Source organism: Tiliqua scincoides, chromosome 5, assembly GCF_035046505.1.
Source record: "Tiliqua scincoides isolate rTilSci1 chromosome 5, rTilSci1.hap2, whole genome shotgun sequence".
NCBI lineage: Eukaryota > Metazoa > Chordata > Lepidosauria > Squamata > Scincidae > Tiliqua > Tiliqua scincoides.
Window position 1 is genome coordinate 49,975,558 of NC_089825.1, and position 17,045 is coordinate 49,992,602.

General features: G+C 42.9%; 1 protein-coding gene across 1 annotated transcript; it reads left to right on the top strand.

The window, feature by feature from the left end:
• LOC136652242 (zona pellucida sperm-binding protein 3-like) lies at window positions 1–8,657 on the top strand. The gene is made up of 11 exons (XM_066629170.1): window positions 1–162; window positions 750–868; window positions 947–1,050; window positions 1,828–2,005; window positions 3,889–4,006; window positions 4,098–4,189; window positions 4,262–4,404; window positions 5,191–5,298; window positions 7,209–7,325; window positions 7,837–7,962; window positions 8,506–8,657. Exons 1-11 carry the CDS (start codon window positions 1–3, stop codon window positions 8,655–8,657), a joined length of 1,419 nt encoding a protein of 472 aa, XP_066485267.1.
• Window positions 8,658–17,045: the final 8,388 nt, after the last annotated feature.

The following is a 17,045-nucleotide window of genomic DNA, read 5'->3' on the forward strand; positions in this document are numbered from 1 at the left end:
ATGGTGGTTATGGTCCATAGAGATCTCTTTGGGACTGGCCACTTGGTCCAAGTTGCTGAGCTCAGCCTTGGCCCAAAAGCCTGCAGTTACACTTCTCTCAGTATTTCTGGTAAAGTGATTATCTTTGAAGTGGGACTCCATGAGTGTGGCATCAAACTACAGGTAATGGTGGCTGTATAAATAAGAGAACTTAATTTTGTGGTGGGGTATGTGAGGATCTTGAGATAAACATTTGTATTTCTATTGCTTCAGTTAATCTTGGTATGCTTGTAATCTTACTTAGCACTCCATTTTCAATAATATGTATATTGAACCCTACTGTAAAATGAATTGCCTGCCTGTGGTTCCCAAATTTTTTAGCACTGGACCCACTTTTTAAAATGACAGGACCCACCTAGATCTACCAGTCTTTCCTTTTTTAAAAAAAAAAAACTCTAGAAAAAATATTTTTATTTATAAGCAATAACCAGAAAAAGATCCTCAAACACTTATCTTCCTATACTTAAACATGCTTGCAAACTGCAGGAGCTGAGCTCTTTGCAGGGTTACTGGCAAGTACAGTACCTGATTTTTGAATAGTCTCAGGGCTTGGGGCAATTAATTATCTGATCTTTCTATCACCCTTTGGCAACCCACCAAAATCAGGTTATGACCCACCAGTGGCTCCTGACCCACTATTTGGGAACCACTGGCCTAAAGCTAAGATATAACTCCTGTAATATTGTAATAGGATTGCTGTGTTCTTTCAGATGACACCAGACTCCCTGAACTACCACACAAGCCTGCATTACAACCCACGGTTGGCAAGCAACCCCATTATTGTAAGAAATAGCCCAGCTGAGATCCCTATTGTGTGCCGTTTCCCTAGGTGAGCCACTGCATCCGATACTGCTGTCCAGCTGGGTTGCATTATGGCACTGTATTAAGAAGTAAACCTTTTTCTTAGGAAGGATAATGTGAGCAGCCATGCAATTGAGCCCACGTGGATGCCTTTTAGTCTGACAATGTCTGCAGAGGGGAAGCTTCAGTTTTCCTTGCGTTTGATGACTGGTAAGTAGTTTGGAAGAGTGATGGTACATAAGCAGAACCACCCAGTATATGGTTGGTGGGTGTGGAGATGCATATATGCTAATCCCTATTGGTTGCTCTCTTACTTGTACTGGGCCTCTCCTGAATGACTGCAGTTCTTCCACTGTTGCAGTAAAGTTCTTAACAAAACTCTGCTTTGCTGTGTGTGGGATGATTGGTTTCCATTGGCTTTAAAAAATGAGGCTCTATTCCTTTAGATCAGGGGTCTCCAAACCCAGCCCGGGGGCCAGATGCGGCCCGCAGCAAGCCTCTTTCCGGCCCGTGGCCAACCTCTTGTCTCCTGAAAGCCTCCAACCCACTCAACTGAACATGACCAGAACTGTGCTCTGATTGTGTCTGGAGGGTGTTCTGAGGGCCAGAGAGGTGGAATGAATGAGCCCATTCACTCATCTAAGTTCCATCTCTTATTTATTTAAATTGTATATTTAAATATTTTTCTGGCCCTCCACAGATATTTGATGTGGCCCTCTGGCTAAAAGTTTGGAGACCCCTGCTTTAGATGGCTATAGTAGAGAAAGGTGTAGTTCAATGGCAAGGACTCTTTTCATGCAGACCCTTCAACCTGTGGCATCTCCAGCCAGGGATAGGAAAAAGCTCTGTCTGAGTGGGAGCAGCAGCTCTCCAGAATTTCAGTCTGGATTTGACTGGATTAACTGGACCAATAACAGAATATATTATAACAGAAGTGTAGGCACAATATGTGACTGAAATCTTCCTGTTTGCTGTGAATTACTACAGATGACTGGAGTGCTGAGAGAACTTCCAGAGGCTACCAGCTAGGAGATGAGCTTCATGTTCAGGCAGACATCTATAGTGATAACCATATACCTCTGAGGCTGTATGTGGATAGTTGCATGGCTACACAAACACCAGACAGTGATAGCACTCCACGATATACAATCCTGGACTACCATGGGTAAGATGAAGCAGCATCTTCACAATCTCTTTGAACAACTTGGAAGGAGTTGTGACGGGGGGGGGGGGGGGCTAAAGCTATCCTGATCCTTCACTAAGTTGGTGGGCTTCACTGATGCTTGCTGCATGTGTACAATTGCTTGGTAACTGCCCTAAGTCAACAGGATTTGGGAAGAAGGGCACTAAAAATGCTTGGTTGGTTCTTGTGGCCTATGTGTTGCCCTGCTGAGTTGGGTTTGTTGGTTTTAATATAGTGTTGTATTTTGCTATCTGCCTTGGCAATTTTACTGTGAGGAGGAAAGCAGGATAGAACTATTCTGAAATAAGCAATTACCCAGATTATCTACAGCAGGGGTGCTCAATAGGTGGATCGTGATCTACCGGTAGATTGCGAGGCAAAATGAGTAGATTGCGGAGTGCCAACCCCCCCTTCAGGTGCCTTTGGGAGGAAATGCTGGGAGTAAGGCCCATTGTACTCAATGGGGCTTACTCCCAGGTAAGTGTGGCTAGGATTGCAGCCTCACAGCCTAATCCTAGGCATGTCTACTCAGGAGTAAGTCCTGTTATACTCAGTGGGGCTCAAGGTACACCAACATACATTGTACACATAAATGTTATATGTTATGATGGCGCGAACATTGTAAAAAAAACTCTGGTAGATCTCCGGGCCTTGCTGGGTTTCAAAGTAGCTCTCGAGCCAAAAAAGTGTGAGCACCCCTGATCTACAGCTTTTATAAATACTGCATGCAGAGCACCTTGCCTATGGAACAATAAAATTACAGTAAAGCAGGACAAAATGGCAGCCTTGTAAGCAAAAGGGCATGGTGCAAAACAAAGGTGCAGATCGCCCCTCCTGTAAAATAGCAACTTGAAGAAATATGTAAATATTTAAAGGTCCTAGTTGGAGGGCACTTGATATAGCCAGTTCTAGGTTGGGCCAGTATCTGGATAGGTGGCTGCTCTAGAACCCATTTCAAGCTGCCTCCATGAAGGAAGTAGGTGGGCTTTCTAAAATTGGATGGGGCTGATGGAGCTCCATGGGCAGTGTACTGTTGTACTTCCATCAGGAAGACCTGTACCAAATTCCCAGCTCTTCATCCTATTGCAGAATGAGTTGGGTGATTGTGTAACTGATGTTGAGTGTTCCTTGGACACAAAATGACATTGGGAGGTGTGTCTCCTCTTCATGATGTTGGATTCATGCAGCAGTTCCTCAAATTAACCCCGGTCACAATCCCCTTCTTTCGTGGCACCCTGTTGCAGCAGCACTGCTGTGCAGGAGGTTGAGAGGGCTCTGCAAGGCTTTGGCCCAGCCAAGATGGCAATGCCTGGGAAAGCTGGTAAGGCTGCCAGTGATATTCCCAAGGTACCCTTGTGAGCTTGCTATGGTGCTCTGGGGCGCTGCAGTGTGCAGTTTGGGAACCACTGTATTAGTGGCTTAGGGCCCATTGCTAACCAATTCTCCAGCATCAATGCAGCCCTGAGGTAAGGGTATGTTTTGTTCCCTTACCTTGAGGAAGCCTCCATGACTGTCCCTGCGCCCCCACCTCAAGATGCAGCACCAGCCCTGTTGGTATGGCTGCATCAGCACAGGATAGGCTTGGGCCCTTAATCCAATGATCTCCACAAAGTGGCAGAACCTTTGTGCACTGGTGAGTGAGGGATTTCTGCATGCTTGTTCACCTGCAGAGCTAATGGGGGGATATAGCTAGGTTGCAAGTCTGCACACTTGCATCCCATTGAACTCGGTGGAGTATGCTTCTAAATGAACATGCATTGAGCCAACTGCAAACTTAAATGGGTGACCACAGTTCAAAAATATTGAGACACTGAACAATATGTCCCTTAAATAGTATTTGGTCTAACCATGAACTTTGGGTATAGATGCCTTGTGGATGGGCGAGAACATGATGTAGCATCAGCCTTCAGAATTCCAAGACCTCGGCCAGAAACACTCCAGTTTTCTGTAGATGCATTCAGATTTACTGGAGACTCGAGTCTGGTGAGAAGACTCCTTTATGCTATTTGAGCTTCTACGTAGAGTAGGATGGCAGCACTTTCCATCTAATCCTTAATCTTAACTTCCGTTTCAGATCTACATTGTATGCAGTTTGAAAGTTGCTGGAGTGGACAAAGAACCAGATCGCTTAAGCAAAGCTTGTTCGTACAGTACTCCAAGGAACTCGTGAGTAGTATAGAACAAAACATGGGAGAAAATGGGGTTTTGAAAGGCACTAATGACCTCTTTTGTTAACAGCTGGATACCAGTAGAAGGTTCCAAAGACATCTGTAACTGCTGCGAGGCTAGGAACTGTGGATCAACTAGAGGGTGGACCAGGATGCTGGACTCTAGAAATCCTCATTCACAATGGCACAAGAAACAAATGCCTTCTGGGTCAGGTAGGTTCTTGAGTTGGTATGATCACTTGATGGATTAGCTAGCTATCTGGATAAGGTACTCCCAGTTACTTGATTCATTGCAGCAACTGTTATGCTGCACATGCCTGATCTCATCTGATCTTGGAAGCTAAGCAGCATCAGGCCTGGTTAGTACTTGGATGGGAGTCTGCCTGGGAATACTGGGTGCTGTAGGCTTATACCATAGTCTTTTGAGACTGATGGTTGCCAAACATTCTCATGTGAATGATCTAGCCCAGGGGTGCTCAAACTTTCAACTTTAGGGATGTTGGACCTTTAACAAGTGTATAGAAGAGAGAATTTCAGCAGGTGCAGCTTGTCATCCCACAGATGACAAGCTGCACCTGCTGAAATTCCCTCTTCTATACACTTGTTAAAGGTCCAGCATCCCTAAAGTTGAAAGTTTGAGCACCCCTGATCTAGCCCATCAATTGAGGCTGTTGTCTTGGGCAGCAGAGTAGAGGGAGCACATTCCTCATGTTCTCACACACCCCCCCCCCCCCAGTCTGGGAGGAAGGGAACTTTATAACTTGCACTGTTTTAACAGCTGAGACTACAGTATTACTAGAATTCCTTGCAGTTTGAAGACTGTTGCATACATGTTTGGAGATTGAAATAGCTTTCCCTAGCTTTCTACATCTTTCAGAAAAGCTTTCTAATGGTTATTGTGGAAAAAATTCTTGAATCCAATGCATCTTGACTAGTCTTCCTCTCGAAGGCCTTGAAATTCTTCTGCCGCACACTTGCACTTATTGTGATCTCTTCTAGCTATCATAGATATCTCAAATGGAGAAACAGAAGCTGACCTTGTGGTGGGACCTCTTCTCATCCTGGATGCTTGGGACCACCAGAAAGATCAAGTAGGAACAGCAGAAGGTGAGGAGTTGGGCAAATCCAAGGGTTGCGTCTCTGATAGTTGGGCTACAGTGACTGTAAAAGTGACAAGATCTGGCTAGACAATAACAAGGATTTCCTACCATATGAAACACTTTACAGTATATTATGAATGTTAGAACTTCAATTCCTGGAGGAATAGCTTCATTATATGGATGTAGGACCACGATAGTACTTCCTAGTTTGCAAATAGTCAGAGCCCATCCAGAGTAGGACACTCCTGCAAACTCCCGTGTTTGATGTGGCGAACACTATAATGTTCGCGAACACTATAATGTTACTATAATGTTACAGATGTGTGCACGCAATATGGCTTTTGGGTAAACAGTGCTGCACATCCTTTGCATGTTGACAAATGCATGCCTCTATTTACTTGCAAAATATCTGCATAGAGCTGTGGTGTCTTGGAGGATCAATAATTAGCTTCTGTGACCCGAACACCCTCTCTACATCAACTCTCAGCAGAAGGTTGTTGTGACTTAAGAACATAAGAACAGCCCTACTGGATCAGGCCATAGGCCCATCTAGTCCAGCTTCCTGTTTCTCATAGCGGCCCACCAAATGCCCCAGGGAGCACACCAGATAACAAGAGACCTCAGCCTGGTGCCCTCCTTTGCATCTGGCATTCTGACATAACCCATTTCTAAAATCAGGAGGTTGCGCATACACATCATGGCTTGTACTCCATAATGGATTTTTCCTCCAGAAACTTGTCCAATCCCCTTTTAAAGGCGTCTAGGCTAGACACCAGCACCACATCCTGTGGCAAGGAGTTCCACAGACCGACCACACGCTGAGTAAAGAAATATTTTCTTTTGTCTGTCCTAACCTGCCCAACACTCAATTTTAGTGGATGTCCCCTGGTTCTGGTGTTATGTGAGAGTGTAAAGAGCATCTCCCTATCCACTCTGTCCATCCCCTGCATAATTTTGTATGTCTCAATCATGTCCCCCCTCAGGCGTCTCTTTTCTAGGTTGAAGAGGCCCAAACGCCGTAGCCTTTCCTCATAAGGAAGGTGCCCCAGCCCTGTAATCATCTTAGTCCCTCTCTTTTGCACCTTTTCCATTTCCACTATGTCTTTTTTGAGATGGGTTTTTGACTTGGGTTTAGAATATAATCTGCACAGTAGTTTAGTGGTTCTAAATAACAGCACTTTGAGTCTTATTGTGATGAAGTGCTTATATCTTCATGTATGTTTAAGACTAAACTAAGCCTGGCAGGTACAGTATAGCAATTTGTGGTGCCCAAGTTTTCCAATAGAGGTGTGGCTGTTAACTGCAGCAGCAATGTGGTAACAATTCAGGAAGCTTGTACTGTGTGAGTGGACTGGCTTGTGTGTCTTCGGGGCCTAATGTTAGTGATGCCAAGAGATGAACAAGGTAACACAACACTTACAGTGGCTTCCTTAATTGTAAACTAGTATAAATTGGTGGTAGAGAATTGGGTCTGATTTTGAAAGGAGTAACTTTAGACACAATCTGGATCCTGAAAGGGAGTACAAATATTGCCTGACACTGTAAAGTGCACTTCATTAACAAACTGTATGTTTAGGTAATCTGTCAATTCTAATGTAGGAAGTACTGAGTAATTAGGAGCTTGGTGAGCCTGCCTTTTTGCAAGCTTTCTCTAGTTGGCTTAAAGCAATGTGGTTCTGTTTGACATTCAGAACCCTCTGTGCCAATCGTAAACTTAAGCAAGCAATGAAGAGCACACTGTATGCCTCTCATAGCTTGCCCTTTTCCTACCACTTGGTGACCACTCTGAAAGTAAGTGGCATGTGAGCACAACTGGTTTCCAGATCACAAAGCAGCTAGTGAAGAGATGTTCTTGGCATTGGTACAGGCTGTTGGGTAGATCAAAAGTTGGCACAAACATCTCTAATTCTCTAAAAGGTGGACCTCCTGTGATAGAAGCTGAGGCTGAATCTGCAATTGGACTTCAGTTTATCCTTCAGGCAGATAAAGAACTAAGATGGCTTCTAGACTCGGAAGAGAATGTGACATCCAGTGGTAGGTATGGTCCAGGCAACTTGGTTGAAGAGAATCTATAGATCTTAAATCTAGCCTGTTACTGCTGTGCAAGCACCCATTTTCAAATGAGACTCGGGTGTGAGCCACTACTTCAGGTCCTGCCTGTCAAAGTCTCCATTGGCCTTAATTACAGCTGTGGACTACAGCCTCTTACTCCAGCCACTAGCCCTGCCCTTCCCAGAGCTGTCAACCAGCTGTCAAAACATGGGAATCGGTCAACACCACATCATCTGCCTGGTGATCTGATCTTCCATTATACCCTTCATTCATTTTTGCAGGTAAAAAATCTCGGGTTCAATCCCTGACATCTTTAGGTAGGGCAGAGAAGCTGCTATTAGTATTGTCAATACTGAGCAAGATGGACCCATGGTCTGACCTGGTATGAGGCATCATCCTCTAACCTTTGACTTCACGTCTTAAAACTCTCAAAACAGGGGAACAGTTAAACTGGCTTGAACAGGCTTTACAGATCCATTCATCTTTATTGCAGGAGGGTTGCTACGCACTGCATCTGAAAATGTTATTTTTGCTGCTGCTGCCAAGCTTAGCTCTGATACAGATGAGAGGTCAAGTAGCATGCCATTGCCTATGGAAGTGGCCAAGGTGTCTCTGCAAGGTATGGAGCCACCTGCATGGCAAAGCAGCTAAGGGGGTGTGTGAACCTAGGACAAGGGGAGGGCCCTGATCTGTCTCTAATATTCTAACTCTTCTTAGGTATTGCATCGGACAAAGGGACAGTCCTGGGGAAACTCCTAACCATTGCAGTTGGACTTCTGATCCATGTTCTACTTGCTTTCCTTGGAACACATTTCTAATAAAAGCTGCCATACCAAGCAACAAAGATCAAGACCTGGTGTGGTGTTTAAAAGTCTACTAGGAATTGGGTAATGTTTGCTGCACAAGCAGACTGAGGCTAGGTGGATCACTTCTGGAAAGTACTAAGGTACAGTTCAATTAAGGAATGTTATGGGTCTAAGAATGGTCAGCTTGAGCGTTTAATGGCAGCCTTCAATGATGGGATTAAATACTAATTTGTCCCAGCGCCAGCCCATCCATGAGGCCAACAGAGGCAGTTGGCTCAGGCAGCAGATTGGTGGAGGACACCAATCTCTACCCACCTATTTGCCTCTACTTCTCCACCTTCTACTCCTTGGATTAGAAAAGGAAGAAGGCTTGAGATATGGAGAAGATAGCAGAGCTAGATCATTGGAGAGTGTAGGAGGAGCAAAGGCTGGCACATTATTGGATAAGGGGGTGGAACTAGCATGCTGCTTCAGACATGGGGAGCTCTTGAACCTGCCCACTGGATAAAGGTAGATGCTTTGCTGGAATTGTTATCAGTGGTTTTGGAGTAGGGCTACACATCTCAAATAGAAATGACATCTAGTCAGAGCTAAGACTTCTAGGAGTATAATCCTAAGCATCAGTTGCATAGCTGGGTGGAGGGGGTACAGGGCCCTGGGCAGCACTCCATGGGAGCAACGGTGCCACCCCTACTGCAGCCACTGGGATCCTGCCCTTTGTCTGGTGGGTGTTGGAGTACTTTCTATTTTTTCAGCAAAACAGGAAGTGATGTTTTAAGGCCTTGGAACACCTTCCAGATGTGACCAGAGTGCAGCTCCAGTTGCATTCAGAGGGGGCACAGGGGCAGCCCAGGTCAGGGGGTAGCTCTGGAAGGTATGCCCCAGAGCAGTGCACCTTCCAGCCACTGCTAGGCATATCTACTTGGTCTCATTGAGTTAAGTGGGATTTATTCTTGGGTAAGAATAGGATTACAGCCCAAGTTCCATGTTCCTATTGATAGGAAGGAGATTTAAATACCTGCTTAACTTTCTATTAAACTGGGTGGGCTGTGCTGTTTCCATCCCTGGCCAGAATGGAGTTAAAAATTGAATTATGTTTGGAATGCCATCAAGAACTAGGGACAACACTTATGCTATTTTTAAAAGGGAGATGTTTCTCTGGAAGGCAGCCCTATTTAATTCCAAACTTATAGGAACAAGGTTGGCTCAGCAGTAAGACTGTCTTCAGAAGTACTATTGCTGTAAAAATCAAACAGTTGTGGTCTCAGATACTTGCATTGTTTGGATTTTTCTTGTGCTCAGTTTTCAAAATGTGCATTTTTATCCAATCTATTCTTCATATGCTGTTAGGCTAAAATTGCACTTTTATATATTCCATACTTCCATATATAATTTTAGCCATTCTTTAATACACTACATATAAATCTTGCTAATACAATCATATGCGGGAGTATGTTAACCTCTTTTTCTAGCTAGTCAATTATAGATCAGTCTAAAACAGTAACCTGTAAATTTTAATAGTTGCCATGCATTGGACTTTAAATTTGCAGAGGGTTCTAAGACTGGATTACACCAATTTTTTAAAATGTACTGTATAACATAACTTTGGCTCATGACTCTAAAGTTATATTTGAACTAAGAACAAAATACATGCTGCAAACTTAATGCTAAAAACCTTTTTCAAATGTCCTATATCTCTACTTACAGAACTAGTCAAGAATCATTAGAACATAGAAACTGAACTTTGTAGTAGTTTCCATAATTCAAACATTTCTATGTAGTAAAGGGAAAACTTATATAGAGAAGGTAGGGCAGAGGTTACTCTTCTAATGGCAACTAAAGACCAATCACCTGATCTACCTACCATCTTAAAATCTGCATGGCATCAAAGTGATTTTTGATTTTATAGGATTCTCATATTTCTCCCAAATTCTTAACTACACCAATTGCAGTCACCAATACACGTCCAGTAATTCATGCTCATGCTGTACTCTAAAACTTGGCTCTATTTAAGAATGGATTAATGAGATGGAAAAATTATATTGGCTACCCTAAACATTTGCATAATAGCCCTAAACAGTGGGACTATAGTAAATGACCCCTCTTTTATTTACATTTTGTATCACCTTTCCTTTTTGACAGCTTAATTCTAAATTCTGATACGGTTCACTACTTTTAAACACCTGATCTTCTGTCTCTATTGGTGTCCAAAATAAAAACTGTAGTAACTTGAATAATTGGCATGATATCTTAGGAGGTCAGACCAGCCCACTTCTCCCTGAAGTTTGCCAATTTTCCAAGCTGGGCCTGGAGTCTCAAAGAATTGGTATCGGTCTCAAAATGCCTAGGGAAGGCAATCCCAGAGCTTTACTGGACCTTCTTGGTTTAATGAGACGGATGGGGTGGGGAGAGAATCTCCAGGAATTAGCAACTGACTGAAGCTATCAACTGTTCAGTAATCTACCTGTAGCTCAATAGAGAATGCATGCTAGCTTTCATAGTATATGATCCCTTAGCTCCTCCTGTTGAGACAAAGTTGTAGACGCATAAGCTATAGGAGCAAACTACTGCTTTCTAAGTAGGCAAGGAATCTGAAAGGTGTCAGCCAAGGCTTCTGACTTGGTGGGTTGTCATTGCTACAATCAAACAAAACAAATTCAATGCCTATAGCTGTTTGAACTTGGAACTCTTGGCAGGCTCCAGTTTCGGTTTGTCTTGTGTTCAACTAGCAAAGTCTGCATTTTGCCATTGTATGTGAGCTGAACTGAAAAATCTAGTATTTGTTTGCTGAGTTGTCATTCTTGGCCTCTAATAGCCTGTATTCCTATCTTTATGCAGCTGTTTGTGGAAAGGGGAGGAGAGCTAACCAGTGACTGCATAAGAAAATAACTCGGTGAAGGTAGCATAAAGCTTTGATTTTCAAAACTGCCTTTTAACTCAAACAATATATTAACTATTTAAAGCAAGCTTATAATTAAACGGTTCAGTTCTAACATACAAAAAAAAACTTTGTATAAACGTACTAGCTGTGCAGAAAAGATTTTAATGGCCATTTTGTAGTTTCTTAGTTTGAGTCTACCTCTAGGACGTCTAAGCCTTCTACAGGTATTAGCTATTCCCCTAATGAGTTTTGGTATACTTTAAACCTGTACATATAAAAAAGGTTCATCAGAGGTGATAGAATTTAGGATTTCCACATGAAGGTCTGTCTGGGGCTCTCTAAAGCTTTGGTCTGTCATTGCAAATGTTCTCATTTCCCCCTGATATGGAAAAAAGTACCGTATTTATCGGCGTATAACACGCACAGGCGTATAACACGCATCTTCATTTTAAGAGGGAAATTTCAGGAAAAAAATAAGGGTAGCTCAGAACTTTTTTTTATTAATATTATTACCACATATAAGGTAAATAATGTAAAAGGACAGTAAAAGCAACTGTTTTAACAAAAGAAACTTGGATATTTTGTTTTTACAAAAGTTTACTCAGAAATCACTATCTGGGAAACCAAGAAACTCTTCATCTTCACTGCTATCTTCAAAATAGCAATGAACACTGCTGCTTTCACTGCTACTATCTTCATAAATCAGCTCATCTTCTTCACCATCCAAAGCATTACTTATGCCACATTTCTTAAAAGATTTGATAACAATATCTTCTTTAACTGCGTCCCACGAAGTCTTTATCCACTGACAAACTTTTGAAATGCCAGGTCTTTTCATTCGCCCTCCCCCTCCCCTCCCCAAAGAAAGGGTCTCCACTTACCATATTCATCAGCTGCCAGCGGCTGTGATAATATGCGGCGGGCGCAGCGCTGACATCACGTCACGACGCTGCGCCGCCGCTAGGCACTATTGGGAACGGGATCCCTTAAAGAGGATTCCGTTCCCTGGACATCGGCGTATAACACGCATACATCATTTGCCCCCTATTTTCAGGGGGGAAAAGTGCGTGTTATACGCCGATAAATACGGTAACTGCCAGAATCTTTCCCCACTTTTGTTTCCTGTACTAGGAAGTGCTTCATCATCTTTTGGTAGAAACATATTCATAGCAGTAATGCGTGACACATCAAGCAGTATGATCTAAAGCAGGGCTGGGCAAACATTTTGGTAGGAGGGCTGACCCAGCTCTCTGTGTCAGGGGCCAGGAAAAAAAAATTTATTTTTCACATTTGAATAAATTTACTTAAATAAGTATCCTAGAGATGAAACTTGTAACAACAAATGAATTTTACTAAGCTTATCTATAATTAACATGAGAACTATAATACAGGCATGTAGAACCACATAAGAACTATAAACAGTTTGCCACACACCTCTTGCACAGTGATAACATACAGATCAAGCCATAAACACATGGAGACATAAATTGTTCAGAGGCAAGGGGGGGGGGTTAAAATAATGCCAAGGGAAAAGCAGAAAACACATGGAGACCTCAAAAGGCCTTGCTCTAACTCAGCTTGCAGCTCATGTGTGGCGGTTGCTATTGACAGTTGTGGGCTAGTGCGGGCTCCAACAGTCTGATTGGCCAGAGGCTCATTGGAGTCTAGAGGCTTCCTGTGGGCTGGATGGAGGGGGTCTCTATGGGCTACAAATGGCCCCTGGCCTGGGGTGTGCCCATCCCTGATCTAAATGCAGTCAATCAGTTGGCCAGGAGGGCTGGTCTAGAGGGTAGAGCCTCCGTTAGCCCGAAGATAACATCAGAAGGTCACCAGTTCGAGGACACTGGCAGCTGAGAATGGTGAGACCTTGAACTAGTTGACAAGCCAAGCGGAGTGATTCCACCTGCTCTTGGTGTGAGCAAGAAGCATCTTGGCTGCCCTCCATGTGAGAGATGGAGCTACTTGTCAGCCTGTGTGGAAGAACAGGAGGCCAGAAGTGAGACCAAACCAGGAAGATCCATCTGAAATGTTGTTGGTTCTTGAAAGAGAGAACCTCTATGTTTGTAAAAATCCCCTTGAGGGATTTAGAAACGCCTGCCTATGTAAACTGCCTTGAATAAAGTCAGAGGAGTAATCTGATGACCAGAAAGGCGGTATATAAATACCTAGTTGTTTGTTATTATTTATTTATGCTCTTTGAAAACTGTAAAGCAGAGGAAATGATCTAAAAAGGCATTTAGTGGCAGTGTGTGCATTTTGAATGAGTATGATCCAGATTTAACTGCACATAATTCTCCGTCCAGCTCCCATTATTGGCAACTCCAAGCCTTGATGAATGAATTGCCTGCCCGCCTGCCCTGTTGGGATCTGATTTCTCTTGATTGTGAATTTAAGGCTTTAAGAGACTTGTCCCTATTTCAAGCAAACAGGACTTGAGGGTGGGGTTTAATAGAACTTCCCCCACCTCAAGTTGCAGAGTTCCACTCCCTTTAAAACTAAGGTATTCTGGTGTGTTGGGGTAAAGGAGGTTGTTTATAACAAACATTGCTGGATTGATGGTAAGAATCCCTCTCTATACCTTCCTTCCAGCAGTGGAAAGAATGGGTCTCTACATTCTTTCTATAGATTCTGGAACACTTGCAAGGAAATGCCATTTTGTGGCTTTCAAAACCGTATTTTGCTTCATGCACACTGAAATCTGGACTATGACACAATCGGGCACTAAAGACTGCAGTGCTGGCTGTTTTATAGTTGACAGGAGCTTTCCTGCACAGCTGGCTTCATCAACAGCACAACTGTGGACTGAAGAGGAAGGTACACAGGCAGTTGGCAGCCACTGTACCAGCAAGGTGAGAGCTACAGCTAACAGAACATCCCCTACTTCTTGGAAGGGGGTAAACCCTGATACAAATACTTAGCCAAATGGGAGACCATTTATATTTTGCAATGAGTAAATTGCCCATAATCCCTATTCAAGGCGGTGTGTAATTGCCTTTTCTCTTGTTCACATTTCAAAGAGCATTTCTGGATCTTCCAGACTAGTCTGGTACAAATTGTTCTTAGCAAACCCCATAATTTCTGAACCACTCACAGACATTCTGCTTAACGAATTTATGCCCAGCCCACAAGTGTACACATTTAAGCCCTCTTGCATATATGCAGGGTTGGGCAGAAATAGTTTAATAACATGATTCAGGATCTTTCCTGGTACTAATGTCAAGCTGACCATAGTTCCCAAGATCCTTCCTTTTTTCCCTATTTTTTTTTTTTCCAATAGGGACAACCTTTGTTTCCAGTCCTTTGGTACCTCACCAATTCTCTAGGAGTTCTTAAAGATTACAGACAGTGGTGTCAGGATCACATCATCAAGCTCCTTCAGTACTTTGGGATGTAGTTCATCTGGTGCTGGAGACTTGCATTCATAAAGTCATCATCCCCCAGAAAAATGAGTTTGGCTCAGAGAGATTATACGTTTTCTCATCTGATCCTGATAGTGTGCATTCTTTAACTATCCAAGCTTACTAAATAAATTGGATGGTGGTGATAATACCATTTTCACAACAGCAAATATTGCTAGCTGCTGTGTGTTTTCAAGCCTGTATGTGTTGTGTAGTGTTTCTCTCATGGGGTTTCTCACCTCAGGGCCCAATGCTATCCAACTTTCCCATACCGGTGCAGCCCCAAGGTAAGGGAACAACTGTTCCCATACCTTGAGGAGGCCTCTGTGACTGCCTTACAACTACAGGATGCAGTGCACACCCCATTCGCACAGGTGCACCAGCCCTGGAAAATTGGATAGGATTGGGCCCTAAGTCATCTGATAAAAATGGTTCAAATAGCATGAACACCTATTTCCTACCAACTGGAATGGCAGATAAGAATGTCTGACGGTGTGGTATCTCTCCTCCAGGATGAAATGGATTATAAATCTCAATTATAACAAAAAACAGGGAGAAAGAGGCAAAGGAGAGATGTAAGGAAGAATGGGGAAGGCGATGCTTGCTCTAGAAAACTAGTCCAGTGTGTAGGGCTATACAGTACTTCCTCCTTTTACAAAATAAATTAAAGGCAAGTTGAAGGATGCTAGTTTCAGAGGTGTCACTAGGGTGTGTGTCACCTGGTGCAAGAACTCATTACATCATCCCCATGATGTACCGCCTCCTGAACCACACCATACAGAAAAAGTTACAATATCATATGCACAGTCTAAATGCAGTGGCATCACTAGGGTTGGTGTAACCTCTATTAACTTTATCTATTTATTTTAATACATAACAGTACAGGTCACCCAACAAATCAGTAGCCAACAAAAGACCAGTGGCCAACTTGATGACACTCACACAACTGAACAAGAGTTGTAATACTAGCTCTGATACATGGAAATGAGAGCTGACTCATTCTAACACCCTATTGGTTTCCTGCTGTACCATAATAACACTTCGTTAGCTCTCAGAACATCTGTATCATTGGTCAGTTTTGAGTTAATATAATCCACTTTTTGTTACATAAGGCTGTTGTATTTTCCTTTTCTAGTTATTATGGGCACAATCCTAACCCACTTTCTAGCACCACCTTAAGGGCAATGCAGCTTTGAGGTAAGGGACCAAACAATCCCTTACTTTGAGGAGGCCTCCATGTGTGCCATCAAACTGCAGGATGCAGCATATGCCCCATTGGCACAGCTATGCCAGTGCTGGAAAGTTGGTTAGGATTTGGCCGTATATCTGTTAATAGAACACAGATATTTCAACACATGTTGTTTCATTGCATTCTGCATTAAATTACCCATTTAGCAATATACAGCATGATGGTGGTAGTCTAAAATACCAAGGTTTTCACAATTTTGGCCAGCGGTGGTGTCACCTTCCCATGGGTGACACTTGGTGTGGGCTGCATTCCTTAGTGATGCCATTGGTTAGTTTGTTTAACTTAGGCTCAGTTTGGTTGTGCATTTTGCACACAGGCTAGAGAACTTGCAACACTTCACAATACGAAATTGGTGTCAGCTGCTTCTGTGATCTGCTTTGAGGCTATTCTTTTGCTGAAGCACAATTATCTGACAATTGCTGTGAGTCAGGGTTTACCTTGAAAGAGGTAAATAGTTTTGGTATGGTTTTGAATGCCAGCACTCAACTCCAGAATCTGTAAAGCAATAAAAAAAAGTGGAGGGAGTGTCCTTTTTTTTCCTTATTGCTGATAAGAAGGTGATAGGATTCAGGTGATAGAATTCAGAATTCTTAAAATGCCAGTTTTCATTGCAAAATAAAAAGCACCTTTCTAGTCCTTTGGGCTGTAAATACATTTTAAATACTTGAAAGAGTCTGACCTTTAGTAAGTCGAAAGAATGGCTGAATGAGACTGAGAGATGGGAGACTTTGCAGAAATCATTGTCTCTCACCATGGCTAGCAAAAGCAGAATAAAGTAAGCAAAATGAAAGAATATAACGGCTTAATCTGCATCATTCAAACAGGTTTCAGCACTCAGCTTTTGTTTATGAAACTTTTGTTTATTTTTTTATTGAATTGATTGTACCTGAATTGTACACTGATTGTGCCTCTTGGACTACATACTGGCTGGGTTTTCAGAACAGGCTTCAGGCATTGCATCCTTGTATATAAATTAAGCACAGACATGCACCATAGTGGCACTACTCAAGGGATAGTTTATGTAATATGTTGGAAACAATACAGACCTCCCATAATTCATATAGTTGTTGGAAGTCTGTAGTATTCAGCAATGTGCTCCAGCATCTTTCCAACTCCTATACACTCAGGCCAGCCATGTGGAACTCTGCCAAAACGGTCTCCACGTGCATTCTGTTGCCACTTTAGATAATAAGTGGGGGTGGGGAGGAGAGCTGCGTGTTCAAACACTTCTCCTCCAAAAATAAACAACCTCTCGCTTGCACATTGACAATGAACATGAAGGGTTGACTGCTTCCTCATATGCTCCTTTGGTATGTGACAAGTCATTTTGATGGGAGGTTACATGAGGGATCATTCAGATATGCCTCA

Coding starts and splice junctions, on each gene's coding strand:
- LOC136652242 (XM_066629170.1), top strand. CDS start 1: ATGGTGGTTATGGTCCATAGAGATCTCTTTGGGACTGGCCACTTGGTC. Junction 4,007..4,097: donor TTACTGGAGACTCGAGTCTG/GTGAGAAGACTC, acceptor CTTCCGTTTCAG/ATCTACATTGTATGCAGTTT. Junction 4,190..4,261: donor TACAGTACTCCAAGGAACTC/GTGAGTAGTATA, acceptor TTTTGTTAACAG/CTGGATACCAGTAGAAGGTT.